Below are 24822 nucleotides of genomic sequence, written 5' to 3'. Positions count from 1 at the left end.
TGCGAATCTCTTTCCGTCTCGGAGTAATAACTTAAGACGATTTACTCGTAACATTTGTTAACTCGGTTCTCTACAAAGATACGGCCGTTTTATGTATCAGACATTATTAACTCATTATTACTTGTCGAGGCCTGCAAACTTTTCGGAAATAAAAATATTCGAGTACTTTTGTTTCATAAATATATGTACAGAATAATTTCTTTTATATAAAATATTGAAGTTTCTTTTACATAATGTCAATAATTATACGTTAATTTCTTTTTTATTTACGCAATACATTTATGTATATGAAATGGGATTGCAGTACGAATTATGTCAGATTTTACGCGCACGAGATCCACATAGCAACAGAAAATATTATCCGCGCTTTCGACTTTAAAAGAGTTGCGCGAAGTGCAGTTTCGGACAATGACGTGCGCTTGTCACAACAAGCAAGACGCATTTATTTACCCCGATCGTAAAGACGTGCGCTCGATCACGAGTGTGGCGTGATGCCAAGAGTCGCGTGAGTTCGAACGTGATGTCCGGTATATATGTACGTACGTGACAGTCACCGAGAGGCTAATCGTGAGCTTTTCGATGTTATTTTATTATTATTATTAGTATTTTTTTTTCTTTTCAAGACTAATGATAACGTTCACTTAAGATACACGAAATTTGTTTTCACCCATTTCCATTAAAATGACGCGAATATTTTATTCCCCGTAACGAAGTAAATAAAAATCTAAGTAGCGCATTGAAAAATTACCATTTCTTTAAGATACAACTGTATATGTATTAGTTACAACGAAGTATATATACATGTATATATTTTAAGCGGGCTGTTGACAGATGCGCGCATTAATCTTTTTACAACCAAATGCGCGTAATGACACGTGTAGAAATCAAGCGTCCGAAAATAATCACTACGAAAACGCTTTCTGAATTATCTTCGGGTAATACTTGCGAAATGTATTTCGACGAAAATACGAAAATAAGCGGACCTCCTGAATAGTTCATACGAACTATCCGGACCTAGAATGTCTCAGATCTATCAGGTACATCTGCTCGGCTATAAATCTTTTGCATTTAAAGGCGAGTTTATCTCAACGGTAATTTAAGGTAAAGTTATTCGCTCGGTACAACACTCGGTTAATCCCGTATTTAAGATATCTCGATAATTCGATTAGCTGAACTTTGACATTTTCAATAATTTTGTTTACGTAACACTCACCGCGGGTCGTGACAAATCTCATCCTCCCGATGCACCTTGCTCTCAAGAATGTCGCTCGCGTGCCACGAATTCTCCCATTTGGCCCCCATTTTCGAGCACAGCAGTTGAACACCCTGCACGTGGTCCGCGTGGACAGACGTGACGAGAATCGCGAGAAGAAGTTCACTAATTACATTGCCAGTCACAATGCGATCCGCGGTAAATCTGACTGCGATTGCCGAACCGAACGGAAAAAAACCGGACTGCTTTAGTTGAAAACGGATCGTCTCCGTAAGGACGATTCACGTAAAAGATAAGAACGCCGTGCGAAAAAGGGTTCGGCGATCGCCACAGCCGTCCGCGTGCTTTCTCGGCGACTTGCAGCCGGGCCTGCTCTTGAATGCGCGTCCAATAACTTTATCGCCAGCCTGTTTGTTCCGATAGCGCGGACAACCGGTCGATCATACTCTAAATTTAGCGGTGGCGCGCAAGCGAGAGAGAGAGAGAGAAATAAGTGATAGAAGGAAAGAAAGAATAACGCACGCATGTACGCACGCACACGTCCGAAAAAGAAGAGGCAGTCGCGCGGGCTGGGAAGAAACGCAAAAGCATGTTGATTCGCTGCCACGCTAGTGTGTTGCCGATATCAGCTGATGGGGCCGATATTGATTTTCGCGTTGATGATTTATAGATATGTCCGGTAATAACTTTACTGTTTAGACACGTAAACGTATATTCCTTTACTGACTGGTCGAATAATCGATGCTATCTCACTATTAGTCACCTCACATATTCTGCAGCTAATTCGAACCCAAAAATATTCCCTTGGCACATGCAATAAGAAACACGAGCAAAAAAAAAAAAAAACAAAAAAAACATCATATTTTTCTTTCTAATTTCAAAATGTTCTACGAATCGGGGAAATTGAAATAAAAATGACACGCTAATAATAACGTTAGAAATATGAGAGAGTGCGTACGCGCAAACGCTTTTAACCGCGAAACCGGATATACATATATACGTATGGAATTCCAAGATTAAAATGTAAAATCGACTGCGAGAGATACATTGCAGAAGAAATTCGCTGCGAAGTACCAGCCGACAAAGCAGCGTGTTTCCTGCCACGGCTCGTGCAAGGGATTGCGCATTACAAATTTCCGTGACGGCATACATATACACGCGGTGTCTGTCGCGAATGAATGGACGCCCACGCCTGCGTCTATCTGCCTTTCAATTTATATAATAAGAGGAATTTATCGACGTCTGTCGTGGATATTACCTAACATCAGTTATACGATAATTTTAGACTTATCGAATGCGCGCATCGAGCCCAGCGTTAAATATTTTCGACGTCTTCTACCTTTTACGAAACGCTGATCGCAAACCGGATATACCGCATAGTTTATTTACATTTAACATTTTTATTTACGTACCGGCGCGAATACGCACTTTAATAAAGAACTAATTAGAAATTAATTGAAAATTAATTCAGAACTGGTGTTAAACACATTGTTAAGATCTGATAAAAATAAGATTCAAAATGCGTAGGGAAGTATGCGCTACCGTACGCGAGGAAAACTTCCGACACAGAGAATATCCTGGAATAAGTGAAAAGATATGTAGTACGCGTCAGTAATCGGTAGAATATATTTAAGTCGAGACACCAGATTGCGATCTAGAGTGCGTTAAAGTGTCCGTTTCGATGCCGATGTACAAGCCTTTTCAATCATGCCGTGTCACGGTCAACCCCGCTGTACGATATCAAGGTTGATTTAATCATATTCTTCCGTCACTCTTAATTTTCGCTCCGCCTATCGTAGCATCGTCACATCCGTGAAATTTATACGGCGCTTTTACTTCAACACTTCCGCTCGCGTTATATAAATTACTTTTGCGCATTTCATATATAATATTACCTCGAGTGAACGGTTACGTCAGATCGAATCGAAAACCGACCCGGCAGAGATTTTCGAGATAACGATACCGGCCAAACGTTTCCTTCTCGCGCTTTAATTTAAATATAACGTAAAACTATACGGGGCATACTTTGCCCGCTTGTCGTCTTGAAAGCCAACGGGGGGAATAATTTTACGACGTAAAATATCGCATGCGTTACAATATAACACGCGTTGCAAAGAGAAAAAAAAAAAAAACTACTTTTGAAGAACTCACGGCCTTCTATTATTCTTCTGCCCGAGCGGGAGACGCGTGGCGAACTTCATGTAAACCGAGGACGACACGCTTTTCGCGGAGAATTCTAAACTCCTTCGTGCTTCGCTCACCCACGCGTTACATTCCCATAGAACGGTCGAAGAGGCGAGGGGCAATGGCGACGACGTGATTATGCGTATATGCAGGCAAACACGCATGTCGCGTGTCTACGCGACGGATACCGACACGGCGAAGTGCATAATGCGATACGGCGAGAACGCGCACTTTGTATCAAAGCGAGTAAACGAAGAGAGGACTGGAAATAATCGTGCGACCGCGGCGGGAGTTCAATGTATTCTCCTTATTACCGCGAAAGCGCAGTTAATTTTACGACTGCGTATTCAACATTAAGATTTCTTTCTCCTTTTTGTTAAAAATAATCACAAAAAAAAAGAAAAAAAAAAACAAAAAGAAAGTTTCGGATGCTCTGTTTGACTTGGTAATTTGACGCAAACCGGCATTTCTTAACAAAGGGGCTTTGCTTTTAACTTCTTTTTTTATCCACGTGCACACATGACGCACGTATAGGTATTGTCGTAAATAAATATTCCCGTGACGCAAAGAAAATTCACTCCTCGCGGGCAATATTGAATCGATTTGTTTTTAGAACCGCGGTATGTAGTTTGTAAATCTGCACATTGTCCTTTAATAATTAATAACAAGTTTGCATTTTAGGATTTCTATTCTCTCATCTATATAATTTTTCTTTACATGCCTTTGTAATTGCTTCACGAAAAAAAAAAGAAAAAAAAAAACCCCACGTACTTTCTTTCACGTCACGATGCAGCTCGAAGTAACGCGAGATCGTTGCCAAGACGTCCCATCGCTGTTGCCCAAAATCGCGTCCAATATCCAACCCACCGGACATTTCGAAGTTGAGAGTTATCCTGTTTATTCCGCATTCGAGAGTTACCCGCCCGGCGTGACTATTTTACGCGTGACGCGCACATGTGCAGCCGCAATCTAAATTCGATACGATGCAATTTCGCCGACAGAAAATGATCGTGAGGAAAATCGTAAATATGATCGCGCGCGAGGATCAAAGATCCGGCAGCGATTATTATGGATCGCGGTATTAAGAAGCAATGGTGAGGCCGAGCGTAAAGCTAAGTCGATTACGTCTCTATTACACGACGCGCGGGTGCCCACGGAATTCGTGACGTGATTATTAACACCGGGCATTAGATGGCCCGCAATAAATAGGCAGGCGCATCGTGCCGCCGATCTCCGGAAATAATTCTTTCACGAGCGATAGATCGGTCGATTATATCGTCAGGCGGCTGATAAACCGCCTGTACCGGGGTCTCGTTCGTTCGTGCGATACCGCAACGGTATTTCGCCGACTTTTTCGCCTAAGGATAATAAGTAACGACGTCACCGACAAACTGCATTCTAGATTAATGGGTTGAGACCTCAAATATTTGTCTAGCATTTTGTGATATTCTCACGTAATATTTTCTTGTTGAAACAGTTAAAATTTAGTTGGCACGAACTTCAAACGTCGTATTACTTTACGTTATTCTTCGCGCGCGAAGACACGTTATTCGTTTCGATAAATGTGAGCGGAAGGATCGCCGTTCTCTCAGCATCCCAGCGCGCGCGAACCGACATGGGAGATGAAAGGGAAATACACGGCGCGAAAATACCGCGCGATCCTCGGAAAACTCTCTCGAATTTCAGTTTGTTTAGTAAATGCCACGCGGCCACGTCGCTAAACGACTTTAACCCTTTTTCTCCGCGCGCGGCGGTGGCCGTGACGCCGTAAAGTAATGCGGCGAGCGCGATATTTACCAGAAATGTCGCTGCCTACCCTTTCCCTGAAGCTCTCAAATTACATGAGCCAAGAAGACCCGGGCTGCGGAATTATAACCGGCCGCGCCTAGAATGCCCATAAATTCGGCGCTTTTAATTGCTCCGTACCGCCTTTCAACTAGCGCAATTGTAACCGCGCATTTTTTAATGCGCCGATATACGTTGCCGCGAAAACTCTTGCATCATTCTCTAAAAGTATGCTCGGTCACCGTGACGTTACGTTACAATTGTGACATTTAACCAGTGCCGTTTGTGAGAGAAGTAGATTCTGTATCTTTGACGGCGCGGCACGGACCGCGGCGTTAAAGTATAAAAGTGATATCACGTCATTCGTCGCGTGGGTGAACGGTATCCGAGACCCACACTCATCGCGCTGCACACCTGCGCGTGACCGTCGCTCAATAATTCTACTGTGCGATTATTACGTACGCCGGTATTCGCGAGACAAACGCACGGCGCGATTTGCAGGCTCGCGAGGAATCCGGAAAATAACAAGCTGCATCGACGAGGATAGTCGATGGTATGTCAGGAATTTTTTTCCAATTACAAGTAAAACTAACTGTACAGTAGTATCGGAGATAATAAATATGTTCCTTTACGCGTCTCTTCTGCCGCGATTTCTGCCTGATAAAAGTAATAACAAACTACGTCCAGTAACGCTGCGTTTTCCCTCCCGTTGATCGATACCATATTCGAGATATGAGTAAGAATTTATCCATTTCTCCCAAGTGTTTTCGTGCTACAACTATGTTAGCTGTATAATGTTACTACTTTAAGCCGTACTTGTTCGGTACATGTAAGATAGATCGTCGGAGAGATGCGGATCTTTCTCTCTCTCGGCCTTCGTGGTACTTAGCCGTAAGTTCTCCGACGAAGAGCGCAGAGACGTCGTTACCGATCCAAGACCGAGAATAGTCTTTTATCGTGACTTCGGACGGAGGGTGGGGTATCGTAAATCAGCGTTTAGTGCGTTTAAAAACGCGATAGGTGGCCGGATTTAAGAATAGCACGGGTCGAGAGAGCACGAGAGGCGCACATGCGCACCCGAAGTGCTTTCTCGCCTTAAATCGCGCGGAACTGCAAAGGACTACGTTCCCGAACGAATATAATATATAAAGATGAATATTAAAAATAATAATATATATATATAAATAGGTTTTGGAGTCTTCGACTATTAATAGCACAAATTGCGACGCAACATTAAGTGTGGTTTGCGAGTCATACTGAAACTAGGGTCAACTATCGATTCATTGGTCCGTATCCAGTCCCCGTTAGGTAGATATCATTCCCGCCTCGTCCAGAGAAAGATCATCGTCGAAAGAACCGTTTAATTACTTTCTGAGATACTCGCGATATCGTAGAGTGCAATCTTACCATATAGCTACGTTTGAATAATATAAATGCAATTTTTAAGTAAATAAAAAAAAAGTTAATAAGCCGCATTTAAAAAAGTACATTTTATCTATAAATAAATTTCTGTGTGATCTAACAGAAAAAAAGTACCTTACAGGATATTATTATAGTTCAAAACGAGAAATTAGTAAATTGATTTAAAACGGAAACCGGACGGAAGCAACATTTTGAAGATGATGGGCGAAAACAGCCGTTAAATCGCTCAATCCGGTTCAACTCGCGAACGTATAAAGCTCGTAAAAAGCGTATTAAACTCACTCTTTTTCCCGGAGCAGGCATGCGAGCAAATGGATCTTAACGGTACGCGGTTGAGTTAATATAGATAATAGCGGATTCAAAGATTGCTCGCGGAGCTTATTACAGCGACATGTGAGCACACACGCGAAAAAATTCAGATAAAGATGAAGATAATAAGAAGAGCAGTCTTTTCAGAAAATGTCGTCATGTAAGACTTTCTTTCTTCTTTTTTTTTTTTTTTTAATTTTTAGGAATCTTGTCAATTTTAATAAATTAATTACAAAAAATTTTTTTACGAGAAATAGTAAGTACGCATTTTATACCGGCGAATCAAGAGTTCACCGAATACAAAGCGATAACCATGATCAGCTGATCTCACCTGTTGCATTCTACGCGCAACGTAATCTCCACGCGACGATATTTTCGCACGCTGATCTTTCTACTGTTTTCTTCAATCAGAAGCTACGATCTTCCTTCGTATGTCGTCAATCATTTATTTTTCAACGCAAGCAGATACTCCTCCGTAACACTCCATTTGTAATGAAAATCATACTTATGTATCACCGCACATAATTTTCCTTCTCAATATTACAAGCCATGCTATCACATATCCATCTCATAAATCGTCTTATATTAATAAAATCGCGATCTTCTTCTTCACGACCTTCTCGTCTTTAAATCATTATATTACCCTCAACAAAGTTCTGTGTTCTCATTACTCATTCTGATATTGTTTGATTTCGATAAAATAAAAATAACGTTATCTCCCGTGCCGAGATAGCGTTCGCGGTCGGCGTGGTCGGACCGCGATTTCGAAAGCGACCCCCGGAGAATTCGGAGCGAACGCGAAACGTAACGTACACGTTGCGATACGGTGCGGCGCGATGCGATACAATGCGGCGCAGTGCGATGACGTTCGGCGACAGGTGCCGAAGGAACGTGTCGTCGGCTTCACACGTACGCGGAATTGTGTGCCGACGCGCACGCCAACCGGCCCCGTACTGGCCGCGACCGCGTGTAACGCTGTTCGGAGCACGTGCGCGAACCGCCACTGAGATCGACGAGAACGAGAAGAGCCCGGCGATGCAAGGCGAGAGCCTGCAGGCTGTAGCCAGCGCGAAAGTGACTCACGGGTCGCCGCCGCCGCCGCCGGCGTGCCTCGCATACGAGCGCGTGTGCGGGACACGGCGCACATATGCTAACACGCGAGACAGCGATCGCGTCAAGCGGTCGGGTATGTGCGACTTGTGAAACATAATTACGATACAGCTGTTGCATAGAAACGTAGAAACCGTGAGAGATTCTGTATTCGAACGCTTTACTTGAAAAATATGCGAGGACACCTTCGATTTGATATATCAAGATTTTTCTCGTTATAGATTTACATTTCCGAAATATCTGGTGCAAAAATCCGAAGAGATGGCGTTATAAAAAAATTTAAATACGTGCATGTACGAGTACCTATATAGATAAATAATACAAGTTGCTATATTGTTTAATTTCGAATGCTCATGGAAGGGAAGTGTACCTGCGTATACTTAGAGCCAAGTAAGACGAGATGCGTGCCACATGCATGCACCAGTTTCACGTGTTTACGCCAGTAAACAAATCTATATCTGGTACGCGGCCATATACGTCGCGGTTCGTAAATGAAGAAAGCGCGTGAAAGTACACCGATTTTCCCATTTCCGGAGACATCCAGCTACCGTTATATTAATAGCGAAATCCCTATCCCAGGATCATCGTTCGCTGAGCGATGGCGGGATCACGAATAAAATTAGATGGGCGTTGTAAATAAGCGGTAACGCGCGTATCACTTTGAGGAATGATTATTTATGAGATTTCAAAAAGTACACATTACCGTGGCCCTGCGATCCACTGTCAGTCGCCTGTCGCTCGTCTGACAATCCCGCGCGAAGAGTTCGAAATAAACCGAGCCGAGAATTTTCGGCCTGGAGATCCTTTGACGCGATACGAAAAAGCAAAAATAGAGCGACAGGTACGCGAAAGTTGTTTAAAATTCACCGGGGGTCGGTATTCATTCTGAAAGAAACGTCCGAAATTCATTTCGCTTCACCGAACTAACAAGATAAAAAATAAAACTGCAGTTTGAAAGTTCCATTTGCAAGCCAGCTTCAAATTTCTGTAATATTCGTGATTGTTATTCTTGCAAAGATCGCGGTTTTAATAGAAAAAAAAATTAAAAATTACATTAAAAACAGAAAGTCTTTGCTGATGTCATCGTTTTTATGTTTATCCATTATTTATAAAATATATTTTTAGCTAGTATTAAATTAAAAAAAAAAAAAAAAAACGCCTAGTTTTATGTTGTTTCAAAACGCGTTTGAAATGAGTATTAAATTATGATGTTTCGAAAAAGTCGTGGAATTAGCTGCCGCTGCATTTTCTCTCGACACGGTTTGATACGTTATAAATCTATAAATACCAACGTGTGGACCAATCCTACGGGTCGCTCGTCATCGATAGTCAAGATTCATAGAGCTGGAGCCGTGCCGCGTGCTAGATCCGACAGCAGACCGCGAGAGAGCTTTATTTCAAATCGGGCGGGATTTATTTTGAGATATAATGGTTACGATTTTAATTTGGCCACGGTAGGTCGCAGATTAACGTTATTGTTATTAAATAAACGATTGTCTATAGTAATATACAACAGCTAGTTACGCACGTAGGTGCATCTATCCTACGCTTGACGCAATCTTCGCGAGATGTACCAGTTCGCATTGCACTACCACTATCGAAGTAGATAATGAATGGACTAGGATTGCGCAACAGTTGCTTGTTCTAAGTCAACGAGATCGTCAGTTATTAATCATTCGAGGTCGCGCTACGAGTGAGAGAGACGTTCCCGAACGAACGCCACGCCGCCCATAAATGTCAACGATTTATTTTTACGGCGCGCGTCCCATCGTATTACGATCCCGAGCGTAATATCGCGCTTATATTCTTTGCTTACGCTCGGGCCTGTTGTTTCTCTTCCTACCTAACGAGGCTACCGAGATACGGCAGGGGCAAAACGGCGCGAGGATACAGCGGCACGGATCCATTATCAATTTAACGTTCTCCGCCAGACATGTTTGTTCCTTTTCCACTTTGAATGACATTAACAAGTGTTTTCCGCGATAAATAACCTGGCCGCAATTCTTTTGCGTCTCATTTTCTGCTATGTACTAAAACGGGTACTTTACGATTTTTAATTTGCATTTCAATACCATTGGACGTAAATAATTAAAAATATAATTTAGTTTTTTTTTTTTTTTTTCTTTCCAATTGTTATCGCGAATTATCGCGATGTAGCGCAATATTAGTACAGTAGCGTAAGATTCTCGTGCTTTTACTCGCCCTTAAGTGGGATATAACTGTGAATCCATCTCCATGCCATAAATGCATTACATGACGCAGCGGGCCCGCCTTTCTCTTTGCAACAGAGAAATGCTGGAAGGCGACCCCGCCTCCCCAATGCCTCAAGCAATTAATTCACTATTACCGCATTGCTGGGCCGTAAGTCACGGAGGGTAATTACCAAGCGGTAATTTCATCGCTGCTGGGTTACGCTACCGGGGTAATGGATACGTTGCGCGGTCATTGGAACCTAACAGTTTCAGCATGATTCGGCAACTCGATTATGCGATCGGATTCTCGCCGATTTGGCTCTGTCTCTCCACTCACCGCGTCCGCGAATAACGTTATTTATACCGTAATCCGAATTGCCGAGCAGAAGGCTTCATATATCATAGAAGCTAGTTTCGAAATCATAAAGGAAACGACTTTGGCGATTTCACATCTCGATTGTAAACAGGTAAAGAAAAAGGATACTTATACTTGCGTATGATATAATTATTAATTTAAGAATAAGTATAAAAATAAATTATTTGACAATTTTGACGCGTTCGGTCTTTATCGTCGCTTCCGTCACGATATTTTTTTCATTGTATAAAAAAGAAAAAAAAAACTCACCTCCAAGAATGCAGTGAAAATCCGGAACATTTTTCTTCACACTGTAAACAGGGTTGTCCGTCTTCCACATCCGTGATGAGGACACCCTAAAAAAAGAGTAAATTTCAGAAAATTAATCATTTAATAAGTAATGTAATCTTAAGAACAAAAATTTAAATTAATTAAATTTAATAATACTCAAATCAATTTTTTTTTAATATTTAAGAATTAATAACCAATTTCAAAATAATTTTAAGCTAATAGTCAACGTGGAAATATATTTAGCATTGGTTAAATTTTAAATTTGTACTTGGTTATCCGTCTAAATGTCGATAAATGTCGTCCAAATTCCAATAACTGCAAAACGTCCTCAATAGACGCGGTCAATCATGAAATCCCGTTAATTACAGAACGGTGAAAGGTCTAGTAGATCGTTGCAAATGTCAACTGTTCTGCGCGAGCGTTATTTGATAAATCCATGACTTGATGACTACTCGAAAATATTGCAATGTAACAAAATATTACATTATTTCACTTTGTACCAATTAAGTATATCAATTTTACTGACTTCTTTTTCTTTACCGTGTTTAAAGTAATCGCTAGCTAAAATAATTCCACGTTGACATCTAACTGCAAAAAAAAAAAAAAAAAAAAAAATGTTAGGAATATATCGAATGTCGAAGTATTAGCACTTTGGTATTTTAACCCGTGGATCTTTCCTCGCGGCGGAGAGAAACACGGGAAAGCATGTCGTCACGTCGTGCATGCTGACACGTGCGAATGGGAACAAGGTCTCCACGAAATGATAAGTCATGTGTAATTGGGAAAAGTTTTTAATTGCGCGAGCCTCGTTATGTCACAGTATACGGTGGTATTTATCTCGTTGCGGACGATGAACTACTAATGAGCACTTGCCTTTAATAATACGTGCCGAATGCGTTGGCGAAGATTACACGTAACGAATATTAACTCTAATTGAATTAACCGAGTGCACGCTGGAAAGAAATTCTCAAATTTTATTACGTATACGTTCTCATTCTATTTTTATCGCCCGTCAATTAAAAAGAAAGGGTAAAGTATCGCTATAAAATCTCAAGATTTCATGTCAAGGATGTACTAAATAAACGGATAAGCGGATAAACGGTATACGGAAATTTCAACGTCGAACGTAAAATGTTGCTCGGACTATGAGCTAAGGAAGAAAGCTTTGAACACGTTTATTAACAGTTTCCATATTAGATAAATCGACGAGCGGGCAGGATGTAATCAGCGTATTACATTATCATCGAGCCCATTTGCCGGTCGCTTCTTGTGTAACTATCACCTCGTATTATCATCTTCGCTCAGGAAACATTAATAACACGTCGATTTCCTTGCACGCCCTAGAAGCCGAGATTACTTCGAGCTCGGGTAACGTGAATAATGGCTGTTTTACCGCGTTTTAGTTCCTATCTGCCATCGCGTGGCTCGAAAATATGTCGAGTATCTTTTTTTTTTTTTTTTAGCACCGCGTTTATTTCACCCTCGTATTCGTTGATGATCGCCGGAAGTCAAATTACTGCGAGAAATCGAGACAAAAAATTAAATAGCACAACATAAACTATTAATATATGAAATATATGAATATTAATCGTTCCTAGCTGTCGGTTTGTCTGCGAACGGTGAAGAGAGGAGGAAATCATTGCGCTAGATGGAAGAAAGTGCCTGAAGCGCGTTGGATGCGTTCAAGAACCTTCCGTCTCGCGTATATGGTCGGTCCGCCCACGTGGGTCCACTCACTTGCCGATCTCATCGCCAAATATCGAGTAGACGCGCGTTGGAAAATGTGCCAGCCGTCGCCGATCTGTCTCTAGCTGCCTATATATAGCAATACCAAATAACGATGTGCCCGCAGCGCCGAGAGTTGCCGCTTAATTAACATATTTTTCGTCCTGACTCATCGTCGCGCGGTGAAGGGCCCCGTGGCTCTTTTCCTTGCGACGTCAAGACGAATCGCACGAAAATATATATAAGTGAACGAGAGAAACCAGTGCTAAATCATTTCGGATCTGTAAGAATACTTCGATACCTGACTTTTTTTTTTTTCTTTACGCGTGTCTTGCATTACTTGAAGCTGATGTACGCAGTTTGCATTAAAAGACGAGCACATTATTTATGAGAGTCTCACGATTGAGTTTATTAAGAAATTATTGTTAATTAATTGAATCTAACTAATTAATTACCACGTTAAGAAACCTCGAATATGTAAAAGTTACAATTTTATGGTAATCAATGTGATTCTGATTAATTATTTCTCCGAGCATTAAAGGACTTCTTACCTATCTACAGTTTATGAGCCAAATTAGCTCTTGAAATGATTAAACGATGCTTTTGATTGCAGCTGCGTTGCTTAAGAAGACGGATTACTTGAAATTAACATACCGCGAGCGTTTGTGAAAAATTGTTCCAATCATTTGCGGTTGGAAATAAACGGCGCTGCCGTAACGCGGAATTGTAGCGAGAATGCAGTTTAGCGAATCTGGTTTGATTCGATGGCTGTACACTTTCGCTCGGGCGTTATTTTAACGAAACGCAACTGTTATTCGAACGTCGAAATGCGTTGCATTAGAATTTGATCAGACGACTGCATTAATCCTTACCTTCAGTTAAACTATTTATTAAAAAATAAAAAAATTAAAAGAATATATAAATATATTTGCAAAGTAATGGGTTTGAAATTAAATATTAAATCCAGTTAAAATTATTGCGTACTGTTTTCGGTCAATATAATTAGCATCTAAAATTATACTGCGAGTCTTAAAAGATTGATTGAATATAACGGGTCGATGCTTATGTATACCTACCCCCTTAACGAACCGATCATTCGATTATCCCGCGGACAACAAAGGCCACGTTTTTAACGCGACGATCCGTTTAAGGAGAGATGTTATCCGTAACGACGTGTCTTACGCGCGATACTGGCCATTCAGCTCGTGGGCGGTTAGCTGACATTTGCATGACGCGTTAGCCAATAGACAAGGCGATTGCGAAAGTCCACGCGTTGAAAACCTGTGCTCACGGCGAACCCGACGACAAATTGATAAAGTAATTCCAGCCGCTGGAAAGATTTTGGTCTTATCGCGTTAAGAAAAATAATTATTTGACTTTATATTCGTTTAAAATTAACAGAAATATAATATTCACTCGGTGACAATAAAATGACGCGGTGAAATTAATTTCACAAAAAATTTTCACGAGCGAGATCGCAGAGAGTTATTGCGTCATTACCATTTAAAGGATTAGCAATGGTAGCGGTCGAACTACCAGTATTTAGCTTTCACTTAATCGGATTGAACCGCGGTGAAGCGTAATTTGTGCACCCTGTGGACGTAAATAGGCGTGGATGATAAATGGAGATTATAAATTACTCGTTCTGGATGGCTCTGAAACGCTTACGAAGTTTGTTAAGAAACCAAGATGCCATTTGAACGTCAATAAAGTTGCACTGATCCTAATATCTATCCTATTCTATTTTAAAAAATTGGTGTAACGCGTAAATTTGCTGTTAATTGTTACCGCTTAAAACCGACGCTGATTAGTTCTCTCTCGCTTGGCGTGAAGCAAGCCAAGCGAAAGTTAACATCGGCTGTTAAATCAACGATTTTGAGATTCGATTTAATTTTAATATTTAATTAATATATCCAGGCAAAGACGGTCTTCGCGATTTTCGAGATCGAGAACGATCTGGTGGAAGTACCGTCTTTGTCTGGACATACTAATTAAATATTACAATTAAATCAAACGAGAGTAACGAATAGATAGCCGCGGGGGGACGGGGGGAGGGGTGACAGAGACGTGGTGAGAGAGACGGGGTGAGAGCGACTGCAAGCGTACGTGCCGCGCGCGAGCTCCGTTCCCCCACTACTCCCACTCTCGGTCTGTCCTTCTCTGGCGGTCGAGTGAGACGTACGTACGCAGCACGTGCTCCGTACGTATTAAAAATCTACGTATAATCGACGGGCCAGAGGCACATAATCAGGCGCGAACTACCTTCCCAGATTAATTGTGCGTACCGGCGACCACGTCTGTTTAATATAAGGTGAGTTGAAACCTCGCGTACGCGTACATAAAATTCGTGTTCCTTTGCTGTAAATGGAGTGTCGACAAGTACATTGGGGCTCGAGGGAAGAGGATTTCGATCGACCAGTCCGCGATAGATTCGGGAGATATTCGTTCGTGGTATAGGAATGCGAGGTCTGAAAATCTCTGTTAATGTATTTTTATGGCTGCGTAGTGACCGAGAGTAGAGGTCGGTCACGCTCACGGCGTATACATCTCGCGCGGTGATCACATGAAACATTAGGTATGTGCCGGCCGGTCGGCTGTACATGCGTAAGTAAATATATTAGCTGATGCGAACTGACCTTCGCGATCAATAACGTGTACGTGTAGGGTAACCGTGAAGCGAATACTTCGCACGAAATAGTTGTAATTAGTTGTAACGCAACATTCAGTGTTCGTCATTTTTACTAACCAAATAAAACTTTTTTCTGTTTCAGATAAAAATGCAGAGAAAGACTTTTGTCGAAGGAGCACCATCCTGACATTCCCCTTGAGGTGGCCAGTACTGAGAGGAGGAGGAGGCCTAGGAAAGGCATCCTGCATCGGCGGAGCAACCCATTGGTAAGGATCAATTTTTAATTTATCTTTGCCGTTTGTGAAACTTAATTTTGTATTATTAAATTGAAAAAATCAGAGGCGCGTTTAATCTTTTCTTTTTTATAATTATTGAGATCTCTACAATTTAATTTTTTTCATTTATTTGTTACAGATCACCGTACCAAAACTCCGCCACCTGCATATCCGTGAGTCGCACGTTTTCTTTTTGTAGCTTTTAATTATTAGAACTTCGGGAGGGCAAACATTTTTATGTTATCCGCGGCACCCTTATATTAGTACGTGATAATAAATAAATGTTAAATAAAATAAAATATAATACTCCGCGCCGGTAATCTAATATAATAAAACTTTTAAAATGATATAGATAAATTAAAAAAATGTTTAATAAATTATAAATTGTCCTAATTCCAATTTCAGATATCAATGTAAATTGCATACACTTGTATGGAATTTACGTCGATATTATTTCAGCTCAGCACTTCTTTGGATTTTTATCTGAGCGAAACAAGAATTCTGCTTAGATAAAAATCCAAAGGAGAAAAGGGTCGCTCGCCAAAATTATACGAATACGAACAGCAGCCGGTTCGTCGGTCGTTCGGGGCTGCCGATAGTTACCGGGCGTTTTTTTACGATTCTTTTTTATTCGGGAGTGTCGAAAAATTTGTTAAGTAATTTTCGCGATTGTAGCTTCACCCGGACGCGTTCGCGAGTTACTTGTGCGCGGAAGGATGGCTCGTCACGTCCCATCTGAGAGGATGAGCAGGCCCAGGAGGCATCCTGCTTCGGCGGAGCAACTCTTAGGTGAGCATAAATTTCTTTTATAAAATCTTTATCAAAGATTAACTTCTACTTTTTTTTTTATTAATTTGATTAACTAATATTCATGTCTACATTAATATTTTTCTTTTTATGTTACAGTCACCGGCAGAATTCTTCAACTCCGCTGAAGCTCATGCAGATTGGTAAGTCGCATGTTTCTTTTTTTGTAATTGAGATGTCTTAACAAATAGCGCGCGTGTAGCGCGAACATGATTTCTTCTAGTTCAACGTAAAAAAGCAGTTGTCTGAATGCAAATAACATACCGTTTCGATTTAAGAAATAGAAACAAATGTGTCCTTATGTTAAAAAAAAAAAATAAAAAAAAACATATGCGTGAATAAACCGAAAAGCGAACTGACTAAAAATTTACAAGCGCACGTGATTAGGATTACAATATGAAGGAGAATATAAATATGAACATGAAATTACAAATAAGATTAACGTAAATATGTTGTGTTTTACATTATGCTTGAAGGGAGATAATTATTTGCAATGGCTTGGTGAAATGTAATGCGAAGGGTTGGAAAATAAAATCGATGAGACTGCTGATTATTCAGGAGAACTTTAATAAAATTCTGCTTCACACAATTCGCTGTTGTGTTTATATTCGCAAGTTACGAAACTTATTGTCTCCAATATAGCCACTTAATTTTAGGGCATCGCGCTCTCTCGACCGTAAAACGGCTATCGCGAAATTCCAGGCAAATTGCAATTTTAGTATACGAGGCCGTGCAATATTGCACAAGGTTTCCATGGTAATTCAATCGTTCGTACTCGAAGCGAGAGAGATAACAATGTTCGCCAGCGATCACGGAAAATCGCCGATAAACAGACACGCAAAGTGTGCACGGACCGCCGCTGTAAACCAAACTAGTCCAACATACATATAATTCATAATTTAAATAACTTATACAACCAGTTATATTCAGATTTTTCAAATTTTCTTGAGAACTCGCCACTAAGTGCACGAGTAAATGCTTATCGAATTTGTATGTGATGAATATATAAAACAAAAAAAAAATATATTTAAAAAAAAAAATGAGAATACAGTATAATTTTCAATAATTAATAGTTATAAATAAAGGCTAAACATTTTTTCTTTCTTTTGCTATAGTTAATAACGCTTGCACGCCAATTCCATAATATCCAGGTATTAATGGTAATTCTACCAATAGTCCATAATTATGCTTATTAGCTATTGAAAGCTAACAATTTTATTTATATATATGTTGTATATATCTTAATGTTAAGTAATTTCCATGATTTACTTATTAGAGATAATATTTAATTATATACTTCTGGTGTCATTTAAGCAAATATTAGAAACGCCAACGTTTTAAGTATTTCATTTCACATTTAATTTGACCAAATATTTGTTAATAATGATCTTATAATGATTTTTGTTTGTAAATTGGAAAAAAAAATCTTTGTTATTCGTTTTAGTAACGCCAAAATTACGCGCAAAGCAGCAATTTAAATCATATTTAATTATAAAGTAAAGTATGAATAATGTATGTCGACTAAATAATAATCGTGTGTAGCAAAAATATGGAATTAAACGAATAATATTTTTAAAACGACTATCCCACTAAGTGCATTACTAAACGAAGACAGAATGAGAATTACGGGTTTCGCGTTACGATCGCACGCGACATCACAATTTCATCTTCGCACGATCTCGAGCTCGGGACAAAAATTCTCTTGACAACGAGTCGCATTCATGAACGACGGAAACATGACACAATCGACGGACTATAAGCGAACGGTGACAGGGGATCGAAGAAACGGGAAAGCTATTTCTCTCTTTCTCTCTCTCGGGACTTATCTTCGATAAACGCCTCGGAATCAACGCCACACATGGCGTTTATCGTTCCCAACCAAGACCGCCGTCTTTTCATCTCCTCCAGCGATTTATGAAAATCGCCTCGCGTCTCTGAACCATAAAGGAACGATCGAAAGCAATTGACTCATGAAAGTGCCATACCCCTTCGCGGTAGTTCCAGACCGTTCTCGAGGGCATCGCACTGCCGCCGGCATCGCCGCTGCTTCTCCCCGATAGAATTCCGTTGTCCCTTCGAGTCCTACGCCAACGACCCTCCTCCTCGTCCTCGTCGCTGTCTTCGTCATCGTCCTCGTACTTCCTGCATCTCACCGCGCATATTTCTTGAGCAGGACGACGTCGACGGCGCCTATCCGCCGTGGAATCCTCCGACGGTCGTATCCTTATGATCGTCGTGCCGTTGCGATCGTGGCCCGAGGAAAATCGCGGTGACTCACTATCGCCCGAGTCAACTTTACCGCGTGCCTCGAACCGATTATCCTCGTTCGTCTCCACCCGCGTGTCTTGCAGGATCGAGAACTCTCGCTCGGGCGAAACCGCGACGTCGAGTCGTCCTTCCGGGGCGTTTCGCAGCTTACTGTGATCTCGCAGATACTTGGCGGAAAACATCCGGTTACTTTCGTGCCAGGAATTGGCGCAGAAATTTTTCGAGTCCTTGCCGTCACCCTCTAGCTCGTTTTTCTTCAGCGGCGACAATGCTCTTAAGTGTCTGTCCGATTTATCATATACTTCACGATCTCTGCTTCGCAATGACGCGCGTCTTTTCGAAGAAGTGTCGTGCTCCTTGAAAGAATTTGTTCTGAGTGATGCCTCCTTGTCCTCCTCTTCTTCCTTGAAAGGACTCGAAATGCGTAGCTCGTCGTCTTGCGTCTTAAAAGATACTTTGCCGAATTCGATGTACCGTTCGTTCGCGGTTTTCCTGTCGATGTTGTTCTCGTAATCGTGATATGACGTTCGTCCGAATTCTTTGTCGTCATCCTTGAAGCTATTTTTCCGTCTTTCTAAATGACTTTTGCGATCTTTATAAAAAACTTCGTCAGGCTCCGCATTCTTTTCCTTAAACGAATTTTTCTTCCCAAAATTTTCATTTGCATTTTTAAACGAATGATTTCTACTTGAATCATCATCGACATTTTTCAGAATAATTCTGCTGACGCCACCTGTCTGTTCCGTAGATGTGACTTTCTTCTCTGCGGTATCGTTCTGAGCTTTCGAAAAAGTTCTGTCGAATTCTTTATCTCGTATCTTGAAAGAATTTTTCTTATTTGCATCCGTAGCTGCGTCTTTGAATGAATCTTTGCGTGACATATCCTCGTCATCTTTGCCGAAATATTTCACCGAAGTCTCGTGATTTTTCGAGGGGAGCTTTCTATACGCGTCGTTATCGCGATCTTTAAAAGACGTTTTTCTAATTAAATTAGATTCACTGCGATCTTTACTAGTCGCTCTTTTAAATTCAGCTTTGAAAGAATTTTTTTTAGCTATCGGTTCTCGATCGTACTCTTTTAAAGATTCCTTCCTAGCCAGATTTTGTTCTCTGAACGAATTTTGTCTAGGCGAACCTCGCCTGGGCGAGCCTTTGTCCAGGTCTTTCCTCGGCTCAACGATAGCTCGATCGTATCTCTGTATTCTCACGTCGAAATTTTCCGGCGAACCTTCATAAGTGTAGCTCCTTCTTTTTGAAGAATTGTCTCTCGATCGATGATTATTTTCCTCGTCGTCTATCAGTCTTCTCTGGTGATTTCTTTCGGCGTTATAAGTCTCGTTCGTTTTCCGAAAACTATCGTCTCTCCGAGGCTCGCAAGGTTCATTCCGTCTTTCCGTGCTCCTCGATTTTCGATCGGTGGAACGATCGCGCCGGCTCGCATCTAATTCTCGATCGGGTTTCCCGCGTAGCTTGGATTCGCTCGATCTACGTATCTCGTCGCTGTCATTTTTCAGTTTCCTCCCGCGATCGTTAGATAAATTATCGAGCGGATGATCGATGAACGGTGATCTTAAGTCATTCCTGCCGTCGCCTTTCGTCATGCTGTGCGCCTCCTTTTCAGGACTCGCGGATCTCTGTTCTCTTTTGGATCGTAACTTGCTCTCCTCCCGCGATTTCAATCGCTCAATCATCGCTTGGATCCTACGGTCTGGCGATTGGCTGCCATCGGTAGCTAAATTCTCGATCTCTTTAAGCAATATATCCCTTTCGTCGACGGGCTGCGTCGAGCCGTTGTTGCTATCGTTGCTCCTAATCTTAGATCGCCTCCCTCCATTCTTCGACTCCACTTCCTCTTCCCAGGACTCTTTTATTCTCGGTTTGTAAGAGCCGTTGAGCTCTCTCTCGACAGACGCGCCTCTTTGTCGACCCTCCCTCGGCAAGGATCCAACGTATCCCTCGTCCCGATACTCCGGACGGTCGTGCGATTTATCCAGCTTCGTACCCACGAGCTCGCTCCTAAATTTTCCATTTGTCAGTTCCGTATCCTCGAGATCTTGCTTCTTCGATTTTCTCGTTTCGTCCTGAACGATGTCCTTGATATCCCACGTACCGAAGTGTTCTCTGCTCTTTTTGTACAGCAGGTCGGCATTGTTCTCCACCGTCTGCGCATTCTTGCCATATTCCTGTCCATTCCGCTCTAACTTGTTATCATGCTGCTTTGACATGCCGAAGTGATAACGATTAGCATGCCCTCCGTTTTTACACGATCGACCGGAGTTTACTTCCGGTTCACGATGGAAATGATCCTTGGAAAACGAGGCGACCCTCGGCGTGTCTTTCACCGCCGAAGGACCGCGTAGCCGAGATGTCATTTTCGCAATAAATTAAATTTTGATAATAAAACGTGTTGCACTTTGTCTAAATATCTCTCGAACGTATACGTAATATACGAGTAATTTTTTTTTTTTTCTTTTATAGTGCGTAGCAATTAATATCACTAGAAATTCTTGAGCAAAAAAAGTTTCACGGAGTAATCTTCTTTTTTTCTGCGGAAAGATTCGCAGCTTTTTGCGCCGGCGAACGTTGTCATTAATTCCTCGCTGTATCTTCAGGCTTGAAAGAGGAAGGTAGGCACTCTGAGACACGCACGGCTAAGTGTACGAGCGCTAACCTATTATTATTCGCGTATATCGAACCAGCCCAACGGCTACCGTCGATGCCGATCGATCTGCGGTCCTTCGTCATCCACCGTGCACACGTTTTCGTAACTCGAGGTTAGTGCACGGGCACTGAAATTACTTAAATTTATTAGGATTCCTGACAGCACCGAGAGCACCATTCGTGCAAGATATAAAAGATCATGTCACTTTAAAATGTATGCGTTTTTTCACTGAATATATTTTTACATCCGAACGGAAAGATCTTGTCAACGAAAAAACGATACGAATAAGTTAGTCCAATGAGAGAAATACCCTCCGACATAAGTTATCGTTTCGAACCGACACGAAGATACGCCACTAAATAAATTTACTCCTGACGAACAGAACGCTTGAACTGATCGAACCGATTAACCGCACAGACTTGAACCATTTCTTCATTTCGATTAAAAGCGGCATAAAAATCTCCACGGTTAGAATTTTGTATATGTCACTAAAATCGGAGTATCACATCGAAATAAACACAACAACGTGTGGATGACGATTGCGTCTGAATAATGCGCCTGAATATCTATTGCCGTCGCAATGGGCACCTCGCCAAATCCTTTGTACTCCCCGTGCAAGGACACACCTTCCGAATCTCACGGTCACCGAACCGTAAACGTCTCGCGTCCGGGAACTCTCCGTCTCTCTCTTTCTCTATCTCTTCCTTCACTTCTGAAGTTTTTTCGGGAGAGGAGCGAAGGACGATCTTTGGCTGATCTTCGCGAGTCCTCGCGCCTCGCCGAAACTCGCAAGAGTGCGAGAGAGCGCCGGTCTTCTCTCCTCTCGAGGTGACTCCTCGGCGAGAAGCCGCCAGCCGGCTTCGGGATAGAACGACGACGATGACGACGGACGCGCGCAGCAGACGACCCTGAAAGTCGTCTGTGGACTTTCACGAACGCGAGCACTTTGCCGGTTGGAGTCACCACGAGAGTGTGCACCGGAGGGAGAGCGTGTTCCTCCCGCTCTCTCGCCCCAGACCCCTATCTTGTGGAGGTCCCCCTCGCTTCCAGCCGTTCGCGGGCCCCTTCCTCGCAGTACCCTCTTTACCCCGTCTCTATTGCGTGCCATGCCCCCCCCCTTTTCGTCCTCCTTCGCACCGCCGACTCCTTTACCTCCTATTCGCGGTCCTGCGGGTCCTCCCCGAGTCGAGGTAAAACACGATCCGTTAATTTGCGGCTGCTTTGGCCACGAGATATGCCAAACGCGTAAGTTCGAGGCTCATCAGTTTCCGAGTTAATTAATCAGGGCGGCTGGGTGGGTAGAGTTGATCGAAAACTCGCGTTCAAGAAAAAGCTTTGACATTTCTACGAAAATGTTTGCTAATTCGAGAGGAAACTCGAGGGTCTTTTAGAACTGGAAACTTTGAAGCAATTTAATAACAGTATACATAATGCGGTAAATTGCGAACGAGGGGAATCCATCAATTTAGTAATAAAATCGCTGAACTGGGACTAATAACAGGAGCATGTTCGTAAATGTCATTACAACAGCGCAGGAAATCACTAGTGATATACTTTTTCGTCCGACAGAACGAGAGCGGAAATGTCTTTCACTTTCGAACCGTAGGCTAGATGCTCGCGTGAAAATTGATGGCATACTTCAAACGTGAAAGGATCTAAATGCATAAATAAAAAAAAAGAAAAAAAAAGATACATAATATTCTTCGTTGCACTGTCACTACAAATGGATCATCGTATTATACGTCATTAAAACTTTCTTCTTCCGATATTTCTGCGCAACGATTAACTTGAATATCAAGTTGAGAAATTAAATTTGAGAAGGAGCGGATGATTAACGAAATTCCTAGAAACTAAACCAAGAAATTAATAATTTAACTAGTTGCGATCAATAAATTAAATATTAGCTTTGAACATTTGAACCATGCCGCGATTCTTACTGAACGCATTGAGGCGCAACTCGCGCATTAAACTCGGAATATCCAGGCGGAGGTGGATACTCTCGCAGAACTTCGAGAATGTCGTCGGCGCTAAAGGCGCCGCTGTCTTGTGTTGCGACCATGGTCCCGCAGTTTAATGAGACCTTAGCGATTCCTTAATGGGGCTGGTTGGATAAAAAATAAAAAAAATAAAAAAAGAGATAATATCCCATGAAGAACGTTATTTAATGCACGTTTATGCCGAGAAAAGTCAAGCGACAAAATCGTTAACAAAAAAAAAAATTAAAAAGTAAAACCCTTCTCCCTGTTTTGCAAAAAAAAAAAAAAAAAATTGTAAACGACTTTTAACATACGTCGTGATACATATATTAGAATTGACGCTATCCTTGATCGTCGAGTTCAAAGTTTCGAGACAATAGCGATGATATCTAGCTGCGAAAGGGTTAACGTACGACCCGTTGTTGAAATGGCAAGGGGAAGGAACCGGCCTGTGAATCATCGCCAAATAAATGCTGATGTTTCGCAACACGAAAACGCGTAAAGGGAGAAAAAGATATTTTCTTCGGCGAAACGCACAATCGAGCCGTCCGTGCGTACCTAATCGCTTCTCGACCACGCGGGTGCGGCGCGAGATTTTACTGCGAATTGCTGCATGCCTCGCGAAACATTCCGTACGAATTTCTTTTCATATATTCCAATGTGCAGAAAACTAACTCTCAGCGTACGAATAAACAACAATAAAATAAAAAAAAAAAACCAGGAAAGAGAAGGCGAATAATGACGCAATAATTTGAAAATCAACGAAATTATATCCCGCAAAATTACATTCTGCAAAAGTGTAATTACAATTATTTCTACGATCGCAAAAACAATAGATACGGTGGTCATTCACCGCTAATCGTTCGCGAGTGCACCCATCCATTATGTTTCCACAACATAAACGGCACGCTGCAATCTTTCCGTCCTATCGAAGACAATGAAAGACCACGGCATTGAACGGGCGAAATATCACCGCTCTCCGTTGCGGCGTGGATAATCGCTAAATTAGCTGAATCGCGGCTCGCGCGCATCGATGATTAGCTATCGCGGAATAATTTATATCGCGCGGCGGGCAGCGTGTTTACGGCGATTAAAATCACCGATGCGGCCCGATGGCTCTCGATCGAGCGCGTTTCTTCGCGCGCTCGTATCCGACTCGTGAGCGCGCATTATTAATCACGCGTGTCCCATAAGCGGGCTTTCACTCTTGCATCACGCCGTAAAGCCAGACAATCGGCCTGTGCTTCATATATCACGTCCCCCATTTCGCGCGTCGGACGCGCAACGACACGATGATATCTTGATCAATTGCTCGACTCGCGACGCGTCCTCGTCGAGTAATTCGTTAAATCGTCGCGCGATCGCACGGTGAACCCGGTGATATCGGTATCGAACAGGCGCCAAGACAAGAATCGCCTATACGCCGATAAAACTTCGGCACAACGCGCTGCTATAATTATAGCGGCTCTCGGGACGATTAATTTCCCGGGACCGACGTAATTAATTTATCGCGTGCTTCCAGCATCGCGTGGCACGCATTTCACGAGAAATCGCGCGATCGATTGAGGTGAGCGCTAATAACCGTGATCGTTTAGCTTGCACTCGTCTTGACTAATTTT

At 42.0% G+C, this 24822-nt stretch overlaps 1 protein-coding gene across 6 annotated transcripts in view; it reads right to left on the bottom strand.

Annotated features, from left to right (window-relative positions):
* Positions 1–24822, bottom strand: part of Lmpt (four and a half LIM domains protein limpet) — a 92109-nt gene that overhangs the window by 46694 nt on the left and 20593 nt on the right. For 3 of the 6 annotated variants that reach the window (XM_070662563.1, XM_070662564.1, XM_070662565.1), the window contains one exon: positions 10841–10926. In XM_070662563.1, coding sequence (XP_070518664.1) covers positions 10841–10926 — 86 coding nt within the window. Of the gene's footprint in view, positions 1–1213; positions 1327–7244; positions 7900–10840; positions 10927–18282; positions 22306–24822 lie in introns of those variants that run through there. The other 3 variants (XM_070662558.1, XM_070662566.1, XM_070662567.1) reach the window with 3 other exon arrangements.

This window comes from Cardiocondyla obscurior, linkage group LG10 (genome assembly GCF_019399895.1).
Source record: "Cardiocondyla obscurior isolate alpha-2009 linkage group LG10, Cobs3.1, whole genome shotgun sequence".
NCBI classification, from domain to species: domain Eukaryota; kingdom Metazoa; phylum Arthropoda; class Insecta; order Hymenoptera; family Formicidae; genus Cardiocondyla; species Cardiocondyla obscurior.
This window is presented reverse-complemented; position numbering and strand designations above follow the sequence as displayed.